At 36.0% G+C, this 13,845-nt stretch overlaps 1 protein-coding gene across 1 annotated transcript in view; it reads right to left on the bottom strand.

Annotated features, from left to right (window-relative positions):
* Positions 1–4,328: 4,328 nt before the first annotated feature.
* LOC131691624 (protein anachronism) overlaps positions 4,329–13,845 on the bottom strand; it is a 46,724-nt gene continuing 37,207 nt past the window's right edge. The window contains exons 5-6 of the mRNA XM_058978159.1: positions 6,274–6,352; positions 4,329–6,207 (exon numbers count right to left, since the gene is read on the bottom strand). Coding sequence (XP_058834142.1) covers positions 5,844–6,207; positions 6,274–6,352 — 443 coding nt within the window. The 3' untranslated portion in view covers positions 4,329–5,843. The remainder of the gene's footprint in view (positions 6,208–6,273; positions 6,353–13,845) is intronic.

Below are 13,845 nucleotides of genomic sequence, written 5' to 3'. Positions count from 1 at the left end.
GGGCCTTTCCATTTTGTTTCCTCGTCTGCCACATTTAGTTTCGTCGGGACGTAATGACGTTTCCACGTAATGACGTCGGTGATCCGAATGAAGCCATCTCTCGAGCCTGCCCTGAATTGATTTTTTGTACCTAAATCTAGAGAAATTCTAGAATCGTGTCCGCCAGTTTCACTCCGATGACAGCTGCTTGTTGTTCGGAGTGGGCTAAAGATAGCAATTTCAGCGGTGCAACCCTAGTAGTTGCAGCAACTAGTGCGCATTCTACTGTGCTGCCTTCTTTGAAGTGTTGGTAGACAACGACCGCAAATCTTTTGTCGCTTCTGTCCATTGATTAAGTCAGTTGAGGAGTACCGAATTTAATGAAACTCCGCACCATGCGACATATTTATCCCTTGTAAGTGTAGGGTTTTATTTCTATTTTTTCCGTGGACGAGATGAAGAAAGTATCTCTTGATTTAACCCTAGAACGTTGCACTGGGATACAAATGTACCCCACGTCTTCTTTGGAGCCGTGTGAAAATGAGAATTCGGCATTTACCAACCTAGGACCCTAACCATAATTCAATTTAGAGTTCCTAGTAATAGTAGGAAAAGATGGTATAGTTTACTTATAGCCTTTGTGGAACAAAGTATCAAAGTTGGCGTGGGGTACATTTGTACCCCAGTGTACGGTTGCCGTTACCGTTTCATTAGGTTTCGTACTGTCAGTGGAAATATGATTCGTGACAATAACAGTTTAAATACTGGTTGTTTTACTACGTAAGTAACAATTAGTATCATATAATTGTTTTTAATCATTTATTTCATTAATTCAATTTGATTTTGAAGCGGAACAAAAAATCGTTTACATTTTTGCTGATTTTTATTGTTTTATTGTTTAATTTTATAGTTTTTCAAAGCAATGGCTCGCAAGTATAATTTGCGCACAATAACTGCTGTAACAGTAACATTGCGTGTTACCACCCGAGCAAAGTCCAACATCAAAATTACTGCAAATAGACAACATATTTTGATATCAAGCATCAAATTGAAATCTTGTTTTGATATCAGTTTAAACTTTTTCAGATATGACATCATATTTTGGTCTCATTTTGATGTTCTTACATTTTTAGAAAAAAATGTTTGTTTCTATTTCTTTGACAAACATCAAATTGATTACTTATTTTGTTTTCAATGAAATATTTCACCATCTCAATGAGTTTTCAATTTGCTTTCACTGATAGCATAAATAGTTTTCTGTTTGATGTCATAGTGCAATTTTTCTGCTTTCGATTTTGATCTTTTAACCGTTAAAACGACCAAAATGATAATAACCTGAGAAATCATTCCATACTACATCACAACATCAAGTTTAGTTCTCAATTTGTTATCAGACTCTGCTCGGGCAATGTATTAATGGTCAGAAATATTTTTTTCATTTCAATTTCCACTCCATTTCGTGGTATTTTCCAAAACCCGATTTTTAAACTTTCGTTCTTCAAAATAATTGCACTTTTTCAAAAATATCGAAATTCCATTTTATACCCTTTCAAAACCATTCTTTCAACTTTTAGAATCATTTGATTTTTTTCAAATCGATTGAAAATTCGCAAAGTTATAGTAATTTTTGTAAGAAAAGTCAAAACCGCGATTTTTTCACTTTTTATTTTGTTCAAACCAATTTATGTATCATCGATTCAATAAATTCCGTACTTTCGCTTACACAGCTGCTTTCGCAATTAAGAAAACGAAGAAAATGATGTTTCATACATTTCTTTTGTTTGCATTTTTACCTGCGAAAATTGCGATCAAACGCGTGGGGTACATTTGTACCCCAATGCAACGCTTTAGGATGGAAAACGCAAGTGCAACCTTGTAGGGTTAAGTCGACAGTTTGGTACAAGCATGTTTCAAACCTATTGTATGCATTACCAATACAGTTGGATCCAAATATTTAACCAAAATGATGAAAAAACCTTAAGTTTTGGAGCCTATGGAAACTTGCAATGTTCTACAGATTTTACGTTTGTGACGATACCCTTTTCGTTTCGGTACCTCGTCACAGTACACAAATAAACTCTCCCTAGTATCAGACAGTTTCCGTAGTTCTATTTTGATAGCCTCTAGACTACAATAATTGATCTTAATAATATAGGAGATAATCAATATTGAAGCAGCAATATTCTTATATTCGTTGAATAAATAATGAAATGCATCATTCTTTCTTTCATGAGCTGTTCTTCAAGAGCACATATTTTCTTCTTGGACAATTGCACCATACATGTATGTAAGAGCTAATCAAATTTGATGTGCGTTATTCTTACATTAAGGGGTTATATACAAAGTTGTGGCGATAAAATGAGCTAAGTTCGTGATTTTTTTAGAGGGTTTTCTGCAAATTTAGTTGAAAATACAAAAGACAGTTCGTTACGAGTACTATCAAAGATAGAAAAAACAAGATGAATTACAACTTTTTTACAAAATTCAAAACTTTTTGAGCAACTTGGCGGAATGGTACAATTAATTTTCTTAACACAGATGTCTTCCGTTTAATTCCACTATACTAATAATAATGAAAATCAATTGCTTTTCAACATCAATCAGTTACTAGTTTTTCAAGTATTACTCTTCTTCAGTGTTCATATCAGTCTAAAGAAAATTTCTATTTTAGTCATTTGCAAACCATAGGTTTTACGTAGAGAAATTAACGCAAGCTGAATTCCCGCATACCACGCAATCAGTTTGCTTCTTTTATTTGAGTTCAGATTTATTCAAGTATATACAGTAGAAATGTTGATCGAGTTTGATAAGCTTCCAGAGTAATTCTACCATATCTAAAAAGAACACAAATTTACGCTCTTTTCATTCTAGACCATCACCGCTAAAAATTTATTTTCTTGAAGTGATAATTTATGCCTAACGTCCATTATGCCAATCGTCCATTATGCCTAACGTCCATTATGCCTATTGTACGTATGCCAAACGTCCGTATGCCTAACGTATTTATGTCTAATGGGGTACACCCGCATGAGATAAGTTGTGATACGTGACCATTCGTTGATCGAGACATTCCAAACGCCTTAGTGCCATCTGATTTCGGCCTGAAAGCCTAACGTTGTCGTATCGCCATAAAAGGCTAGATTCGTATCGACCGCTCGTGCGTTTGGTCAAGCACCGCAGAAGCTCATTCGCTCTTTGATTGACGTTGGATAGAAGCAGTTTGTTCGGCTTACTAATTCCAAGACATTCCAATGAGAAGTACTGCTTTATGGCCTCGTGTTGACTTCGCTGGTCACTATGATGATTTAATTGGCTGTATCAATTCACCTCCCTGGAACAACATCCATACACCATTCATCCAATTCGAGTTTTAACTCACTCGCTCAGCTTACCTTCGCGACATTCCATTACGTTGCCCAGAGTAGCATAATTCAACCCGATCAGAAGACGCGGGCTTACTTCTTCGTATGACTCCAGCGGGAGGCCTGCCAGGTAACGATATTTTTCCTGCATCTAGAGAACTAGAGTTTTTTAGAGGGATTACACCGAAGACCCGTTTTCATCAACCCCATTGGTGCATTTTTGGTTGACAAAATGGGGACAACGACAACACATATTTACTTATTTCCTCTAATAAACCGATGCTGTTAAAATATGCAACATTCTTCCGTAGACATAGCCTCATAACCCTGGGTGGCTGACGAAATCGCGTTGAAAATCCGACAAAATTGTGGGCCGATAAAAACGGGTTTTCACTGTAGTTAGGGATTAGAGGGATTAGGATTAGACTACGCTTGAAATTTGAAAGCTAACTTTTTGAGAAAGATCCTGAACTCTTGTAATACACCCTGTCCATCACAGGCATAGGGAATTGAAGGATTCTTGCACCCCTAACTCATCGGCCAAACTTAAATAAGTTCGAAGCGTCTTCGATGGACCGTGAAGAAAGACTGGAACTATTCCTAAGTGAAATTTCAAGCTGCCCCAGATGGACGTTGCAGCAAGTTTTATTACATTCAACCTTCGCAGACCCGTAACGTGCTGGTGGCCGTGTTCGCTCCCGCCAGTGACATATGCCGAAAGAGAGTTCTGAAATCTTAATTTAAATTATTGCTCGAAAGTCGAACAGAACAAGAAAGCCAAAGTACACACCAAAGGGGAGCAGAACTGTGTCCCCACCAAGGGTGCCAGAAGACGACGCTACGAGCCTGTGTATAGCAAACAGGGACAGAAACAAAAGAATAGTGAACAGGGGTCGCCATGGCACAGTTTCCCGTACCAGGAAATAACAGATTATTTGGGTATCTTTAACGTTAGGTTTGTCATCCGAGATAATAATTCGCAATCAATTCAGTACTCAGTTAATATTTTATTACGATCTTACATAGAATCTACACACAAAGCTTACGAGTATATTGGAGAATAATTCACATCTTACTGCCACAATGTTTTACACTACAAGAATAACGCTCCTAGTATAGAGCGAAGAGTTCAGCACTCAGATCAAACTTATAAATTGGATATGTACAAACCATTGTCGGGTCTTTGCACTGACATTTGCCATGCGAAAGTAATAATCATGAAAAGTTTATATTTTCACAATAGTTAATAAATAATTTACAACTAGAAATATTTGTGTGTGCGCTATTTTCCTTTATATACAAAAAAGTGCGTTCTTTAAAGTGTCCTATAACTAAATAATTAAAGCTTATACTTGCGCGTACTGTTCCCTTACTGCAACTTAACCAACTATATGTTCAGGACAAATAAATAAACTTTCTAATCCTAGACATGACACGGCTTAACAGTAATCTGCAACTTCACGATGTCATTATAAGCAACCTAATCCTAGCGAATCCTCACATCGAGGAAAAATCTAAGCGTTTTGTGTTTTCGTTTTTCCTTCAAACTTGGACAAACCTTCAAATTGACCTGTGTTTTTACTACAGCTTACAGGGAGATGCTATCAAGTCAGTTACCAGATGGGAGTTTAGCCGTAACATAGACCAACTCTATACCAGTTTATCGCACTTTAAGTACATTATATGATCAATCTTTTCCCTTTCAGATAACCTATACCTAACCACAATTTGCTCAGTGGAAAAATTTTATGTGTAATCCGGTTCTGATTAGGATAAAAATTGCGTAGGATTCTCAGGAACTCTAAACCTATTTATCGATCTGTTTGTAACTGTATGCTCTCCACTCAAACTGTACTCAGTCATTCTTTTTATCGTGCCGCGTAAAGTAATCTACAAGTAATACGAAATGCTTCGTTTAGTGTTTTGTGTTGGCAACCTTTACTGGGATTAGAGAATATCTAAGCTATCAATATTGTTAAAAATAAAAAAAAATACCGGGAAGAAATACATAACTGATGAAGGAACTCGAAATTATTTACTTTGTATACACCTGCCATTTCAGAAATATTCTTTTTTCAATTTATCGGTTTGATCATTTCTGCCCTTTTTTTGGCTGCTGTTGTGAATGACTGTCGAAGTCGTAATCAGTTAGGCCGCTCAAAATTTGTGCCATATGTTTGGCATTTTCATTTCAACGATCAACTCAGCTCTAGTTTATGGCATACCGAATTTACTAGACGATATTCTCGTGTGAGTTGATTGGAATATTTCCATCCGATGAACGTTCTGATAGCTCTGAATCATACCGGCTTCGATGATCACCCTCAGTAACAGCCATGACCTCAACGTGTCGCTCTCAACAAGCGAAATATAAAAAAAATCGAACAATAACCGTTTACCCAACTCCCTCGCACTACTACTACTGCTACTACTACTACTACTACTAACCGGCGCACCTCGATGGTGGGTGGTGGTGATCACTGCTTACAACCGCCCGCCGATTCAGAGCTTTCGTTCCTCCAGGGATGCCGACAGAGAGTAATCCTCCTCACTTTCCGCCGAATTGACGAGTGCGTGACGATGATGATTCAGGTGGCGTTTCTTGTGCGGCTTGGTCAACGAGTGTTGTGAGTGGACCGACGGGTGCTGCTTGATTTCGACTTCTTCCGTTTCGTACGAGTTGCCGGATGCGGTAGACGAAGAGGAGGAACCGGTAGGTGCACCATCCAACCGGTAGCGGACATTGTAGCTGGCTCCACCGTAGTGGTGTTTCGGGCGGAATAGACGATGGTGCGGGTGGTGGCTGCTGGTGAAGTAGTGGTGCTGTGTGTAGGTTTTGTGCATGGCGACGTCTATGCGGGGGACGCTGGTGGGTAGAAAACGAGAAAAATTAGCGAACATTCGGGAGTCACTTGATTAATGGTGCACTTACTGTGGCACATCGTCCATTTCATCAGAGGACCATGCGAGTGAGTTTCGGAAAAAGTTCCATGGAAGTACGGCTGCTGTTGCTGAAAAAGAGGAACACCAGAAAAAGCAAGTCAGTATCCAGTATGGGGCGGCTCGGAATTATTCTAAGATATACATTAATAATAGGCACAAAAAACGAATGCAGCAGATCTTGAAGCGAAATTTTCGTAATTGCATTCTTGTGTATCTGATGAAGGATGCAATTACGAGTTAAATAATGTATGGTGGCAAAATTCGCCTCAAGCAAACTATACTTTTCGTGCAATGCTTTTTAAAATCAGTTAGTTTTTTAGTTAGCCGAAAATAAAAACAAAGAACACATTTTAGCTTTGACTTAGATTGAATCAACGATTCACGAATAACACCAAACAACGCAACTAAAAAGTGAAATTTCTGATATTTTTGCTTTCTTTACCTCGTTGATCCCTTGGAATACCTTTCAATTTCATAGATAGAAATAATTATAATTCAACGATCAGTAAAAGATTCTACTAACCAACACGGCGTGACAACTGCAGCCGGTAACCATCCATGGTTATCCGCATTTCGAACATTTTAATGTTCACCTGTCCTCCCTTCGCCCAGTCAGCACTTTACGAGCCGACGAGAGCTTCATTGGCTGACTGGACCAGAGGTAAAGTGAATGAAAATTCCACACCGATAGCGTAAACAAAGTCGAAAATATCGTTTCCTGCCGAATGCGCTTGAATGTAAAATTGCACTAGGAGTAAAAAATTGCAGCGAATTGCAGTCGCAGCAATGCACTTGCTGCCTTCAGACATTGACAATTAAAAATAAGCACTTTTCTGTAGTAAATTTTCTGTTTGTTGCCGGTTGGCACTTCCCACTACGAGACTTTCGGTCTTCATGTTTTGGTTTGGATTATGGTTTTTGTTATGGGTCGGAAAAATTGCGTCTGTTATTGTTTGATACGCACAACACCTATTAACAATGTACATGTGAGCGAGGGAATTTTTCCACAAATTCCTTGAAATTGGAAATCCCACTGATGAATTGTTGTCCTATAATTCAGACCAACATCTCCATGTAGTGAAATTCTTATTAATCAAGATAAACATAATTGGTCTGTGTTAAGTCAAACCGGTCTAAGCACATTTGAATAATCATCATTATCATTTCAAATTAATTTAAGCTGTAACTCTTATAACGTTTTTTTTTAAATCTATCACAAGAGAAATATAGCTGAAGGAATTCTTTCAATGCCAACATTCAGGGCTGTAGAGAGAAACTACGGGGGGTCCGCATAAGGGCCCCCTCCATCATTGTAGATTTTACGAACACAGAAACGGTTGGACTAGAAATCTATTGGAAATAATAGTTCTCTGCTATTATGTACTAGCTAATACCCATCGCGCGTTGCTGCGATTTGCAACGAAATAGGAGAGAAACACAATTTGTTCCGTAGCGCCATCTGGCGGGCAGATAATCTCCAACCAATAGTACACAAACATGCTCCATAACAAATGCCTACTGTGTATATTTTTTTACGGAAATCGGTTAAGCCGTTTGGGAGTCTATAAATCATATACATACAAACTTTGACTTATATATATATATATATATATATATATATATATATATATATATATATATATATATATATATATATATATATATATATATATATATATATATATATATATATATATATATATATATATATATATATATATATATATATATATATATATATATATATATATATATATATATATATATATATATAGATATAGATAGTGCATAGACACTTTCGTGGAGAATTATAGTAGAAGCTGTTAATTCAAATGATTTTTCTATTTCAAAGAGTGCTACGGTCAATTCTTCTTTTCCACAATTTTCCGTCGGTCTCTGTCCGCACTGAGTAACAATGACTGGCGCCAAAGACCAGAGACAACCAGATATCGGTTTATCGATACATGTCCTTTTTTTCGTAAGGGTATTTTCATGCACTTTTTCACGTTAATTTCCTGGTTGACGGTCTCGGTTGCAATAAACCACATCTGGTTTGTTCAATAGTGTAGCTAACCTTCTTCGGTTTCGGGAATAACTGATGCAACTGATATTTGCGAGGTTTTCTTCTATATATTTGATGTAACATTATTTAAAAAATTATAATTAAAACTTCGTACAAATTACGAAAATAGCAGCAAAATAGAAGGTCATTAAAAAAAACAAAAAGAACATTCAATGGAGGTAGAATTTCAAGAGAAAAAAAAACAAAAAAAAATGAACAAACTAAGAAACAATAATAAATATAACAAAAAGACAAAGCTGAAAAAATATCATTTAAAATAATGGAAAAAGATTAATAATATACAAACAGTCAAAAACTCACCAATATAAAATAAAAATAGAAAACAAATCCAAAGCGAAGAAAAAATACAAAATTGACAAAACAAAGACAATGGAAAAGTTAAAATTTGAAAGTTTGTAAACAATTTGAAAATATGACAAAATGAAACAGATTGAATAATTGAAACAATCAAATTTAATGAAGAAAATGAAAAAGGAAAAATTAAAGAAATTTTATGTAAAATGTTTAAAATGGGTAAAACCTTGTAAAACTGAAAAACAACAAAAGGAAGAAATATGAATGCAACAAAAAATATAAAAACGAAGCTGCAAAAAAATAAACGAATATAGAAATAAACAAAATGGACCCAGTGAATTAGACGTAGAAATAACAATAATCCCCAATGTTTGACTTTTTGAAGTTTCTAACAAAATACAAAAATGAATGAATAAAAACTGGAAAATTCGAAATATCTTAAAACTGTTTCAAAATAAAGGAAAGACAAAGAATAGGAATGTAATAAATAGATAGAAATAAAATAACCATTAAAAATGAAAAAAATTCGGACCATTTTTTGAAATGAACTTATTAGGAGTTGAATTAAGTCAATTGAAAAAAAAAATGGAAATAAATTGACTCAATTGGACGCAAAATAAATTGACTCAATTGGACGCAAAACAAATGGTCCAAAAACGATTAAAAGTGAAATTATAGAAAACATGTAAAATCAAAATGGTTTAAATGGGTGAAAATTAATATACTAGATTAAATGGGAAAAATTAGGAATATTAAAAAAAGAAAAAATGAGAAATATGAAGAAAATATAAAGCTGCAAAAGCGCAAAAAAATAAAATTTTATGAAATGGAAAACAGAAAACATGCAAAAAATTCAAAACGATCAAAATAAAGTTTTGGAAAAATATTCAAATTAAAAATGAACAAAATAGAAAACATGAAATTCAAAATTGTTTAAATGGGTAGAAAAGTAAAATGTTTAAGGTAAGAAGAAAATAATAAAGAAAAGATGGGTAGGTAATGTCAGAGACATAACCGAAGTGAAATAGAATACACTTAGGCTGTTAATTCAAATGCTGCAATTTTTACTATTTTCTGCATGGTTGCATTAAAATCAGCTATTTCGATATTTGCGCTATCCCTTAAGGGGAAACTGAAACTAAATAATCAGAATAGGTTATGAGGCCATATCTAGACACTAAAGAAGAATCTTTTAAGAGCTGCGGTTTATTAAAAAGAAAGAAAAATACATGCCCCGATTTTGTCAATGTCCCTGTTTTATCATCCTAAAATTCACCAAGGGGCTGATAAAAACGGGTCTTTACTGTACCTCGAAAATTTCAAACGTGTACACCGAGACACATGCGTGGTAATATCCAAATGTTTGGTTTTTTTTTCAAAGTTTTAAGTGTATAATACCCAACTCGATTATTTTCAAGTGGATAGTACTACTTTACTACCCACATTACCCACCGGCCCTGATTATTGTATATTTCATTACACATATATCTAGTGGGATCAAAATGCATTCGTCTAGCTGTATAGTTTTAGAAATAGGGCACTTTAAAGTATGGCATGTAAAAATGAAGTAAATTAAGGCGAAATTCAATAGCAAATAGTTTTTGAACTTACTGTAAGTTGAACTCACTCTACAGTTACTAGCCAGCAGAAGGTCATTTAAGCGTGGAACATCAGCATTAGAGAGTTAAGGCGAATACCCTACAAATAATATGTTCAAACCTTCACCACGTAGGTTTCTTAGTGTGTAGTCTTCGCAATAACCCTGCAATTGCCACATGTGATAATAACCGATAACAATGAATGTAATACCAGGACATTACTTTTAACCCTCCGGTACTCGCGCCGTTGTACACCTTCAGAAACTCTAGCGAAATCTTCTTTCAGCAACAGCGGCTGCTCATTCGGGGAGCCATCCGCGCGAGTGCCGGAGGGTTAACGGAGCATTTCACTTGTAGAGTAGCGAAATTCGAAAACAAAATAAGTAAAATAAATATTGAGTCATTTAAGGGAACATAAAATAAACCGGTCTTAATGTGGATGTACAAATCTCGTCATGCATGCAGCAGTTATACAATTAATCTGGTTCTAAGGATCATTAAAAAACTGTGTTTGTAGCAGCATATACGATTATATGTAAAAACTTGTCCCAGTTTTCCCCGAGTATCAAATCATCAGCAGAAACATATTATATCAGTATCCAATAAGCCAACATCATCTCCTTCAGACAACACCACTCCAATGCTAATCAAATCGTTAATCGCACTATCGCTTGTCAGAAGAAATTTCTGCAGAAAATTTAGAATGGGACGTAAGTAACATTCAGAGCCTCTCTTTGTTTACTTTCTCTTTAGATTATTACAACGTCACTATAACACTTCGGACTAATTTTCCGGTATACATCGAAAACGGATGGTTTTTCCTACAATATTATGCAAAGAGTTGAGAGCTAAATGTCGAAACGACCGAGTAATGAACAGAAGAGAAAAACCCCAAAGAGAATCTCTCATTGTTACTTACGCCTTATCCGAAAATTTCTCCAGAATTAACCAAAGAGCACACTCCAGTGTATACACCCACCGCAGTGCACTCTGGAGCGCACGCCGTGATGAATTTATCTGAGCACGCCACACATCATTCCTCTCGCACCCAACCACCCCTTCACATGCGCACACTTGTAATCCGTTTATTGAACTCCGAAAAAAGAGCGTTCTGCTTTTTCTGTGATGTGTGCTGATCATTGTATGCATGAAACTGGCACGCCTGTACATCATTGGATGGAATGATGCCTGGCGGCAGTCATTCAATATATCCCAACCGAAGCGTTTGAGCTGACACTAAACGTAGCAGCTACTACGGGGTCAGAAATAGTGATGTATTTTTTGTTCCATCTGACCACAGATCTGACACATAATAATTTGTTCTTGATATTTGCAATAAGTGATGTGTGTAACGGAACGGCAATGTAATTTGCTTTACAGGATTAGGAAGAAGCGTGTCGGTTTAACCGCATTCTCGGCACAAACCACCATTAGTTGGAAGTAGTTTCTCCTAGTATCCTTCGTAACGGCTTCGACTTATCCAAATTGCGACATGCAATTTTCGAGGGCGCTATCGCAAATATGCGGTGCTAGAACGTGTAGTCGTTGTTTGATTTTTCTATCATCGATAAAAACAGGAATCCTAATTTTAACGCTGTCATACAGTAGGGGAGCCCGGGACTAGTTACGGTTGGAGTAAGTTGGCGGAGTTCCTATTTCTCCGTTTACAGTTTTATTGAAAAGACTTTCAACACATTTCATAAAAGTCCTTGAAGTAATTAAATTTCCATTTGATTGTTTAGTTTCTGGTGTACCGCCAACTGACATATCGCCAACTTACCCCAAGGCCGGTGTAAGTTGGCAATATTTCTGCGTCACATTTTTATGACTATAAAAATGAAATCAATGCATCAAACCATTGGAAAGAAATCAGAGTTTCCTGCATGATACCTTTTTATGCAACGTGTCCTATATGGGACAATCTACCAAAATCAATGTTTAAAATGAAAATTGAATACACCTTCAACTAGCCCCGGACTCCCTTACCACAGATTTTAGGTTATTTTTAACAATTTTTATCTGGGAAAATCATTAAGGTTACCATTAATGAAATTAAATGAAGGCGACTTCCGTAAGCCTGAGCTCCATTTTCTCCTTCACACCACCACATCGCGGATTGTCGAAAACAACGCATTTAGCAGAAGCATCACTTCTTACCACTATGACTCACTCCATAGAACACTCCGGCATGAATCAAAGTAACAATTTTCTTTATTTTTCCGCTACAACACCAAAGTGACTATTTCTTCTTTGTTTTGTGCTGTCAAAAGCAGAAAATATACTAACTAAGTATCGTAACCGCTTTCTCCAAAATGAAGTTGATTGGTGTGATTCCATTTGAGGGGTTAGTATGCTCATTAGGGTGGGACAAAAATAGATTCCAGCTCCGAGCAACTTTTTGGGTACCATTTGGGTCCTAGAACATCTGTGCAAATTCTTAGCTTGATCCCTGAAACTATATTTTCGCGCCTACTGTTTAAAGTTTACATGGGATTTTATATGGGAAAATTAACTTTCACAAAATAATTCCTCCAGGAGTCGCCCATTGCTTCCTAAAAATAAACCGTTATGTGGCTTTTGTAGGAAATTTAACAAAGAAACAAAGTCTCGAAAACTACGAAACGATCTGACGCTTGAGAAAAAAGTTATTAAGCTGAAACCAATTGATGCTCTGACGATTGATAAAATATTCATTTTTTCTAGCACCACTGTTGTTGGTTGTCCAATTATATGCAATTTTGTGTTGATCTTCTCTTAATGTGTCTAAATCATTTATCTATACGGTTTGGCCACTTCGCAAGAGTTTTGAGGGATAAATTGAGGCTTCTTTTGTACATAATAAGAGAAAGTTAAAGATTTTGTATATAATTCGACCGTCAGCAGCAATGATGCTATGAAAAGTGAAATTTTCATCAATCTTCACGGCATCGATCGGTTTTTGCTTAATAACTTTTTCCACAAGCATCAGATCGTTTCGTGGTCTTCTAGACTTTGTTTCCTTGACAAATTTCCTATAAAAATCAGAGATCTATTTATTTTTAGAAGGTAACGGGCGACTCATGGAAGAATTAATTTGCAAAAGACGTTTTCCCCATACGAAATCCCATGTAAACTTTAAACCGTGGGCGCAAAAATATAGTTTCACCGATCGAACTAAAAATTTGCAGAGTTGTTCTGGGAACTAAATGAGACCCAAAAAGTTACTCGGAGCGAAATTTTATTTTTTTCATATAACCATGTCCCACTCTAATGCTCATTTGTTCTCATCAGTTCACAACCGTATAGTACGAAAAAATAGGAATATTTCAAGAATTTTTATGGATAAGTATTTGCATTAAAATAAGATCGGAATAAATAGTTGCATAATCGAGGTGGTTCTTTTTCAAAAATGGCAATGCGATTAAAAATAGGTAACCAACGTCCCAAATTTAATTGGAAAATTATGTTGACGACTTTTCTATATGAGAAAGGCTAAAATATGCCAACTTAAAAGTTCAAAGTCCAAAAAATTAATTTCAAGCATCAAATCTCGCCACCATGCATTTTAAAAACATTTGGCATATACTCGATTTTAAATTTTCCTTCA

Source organism: Topomyia yanbarensis, chromosome 3 (genome assembly GCF_030247195.1).
Source record: "Topomyia yanbarensis strain Yona2022 chromosome 3, ASM3024719v1, whole genome shotgun sequence".
NCBI lineage: Eukaryota > Metazoa > Arthropoda > Insecta > Diptera > Culicidae > Topomyia > Topomyia yanbarensis.
This window is presented reverse-complemented; position numbering and strand designations above follow the sequence as displayed.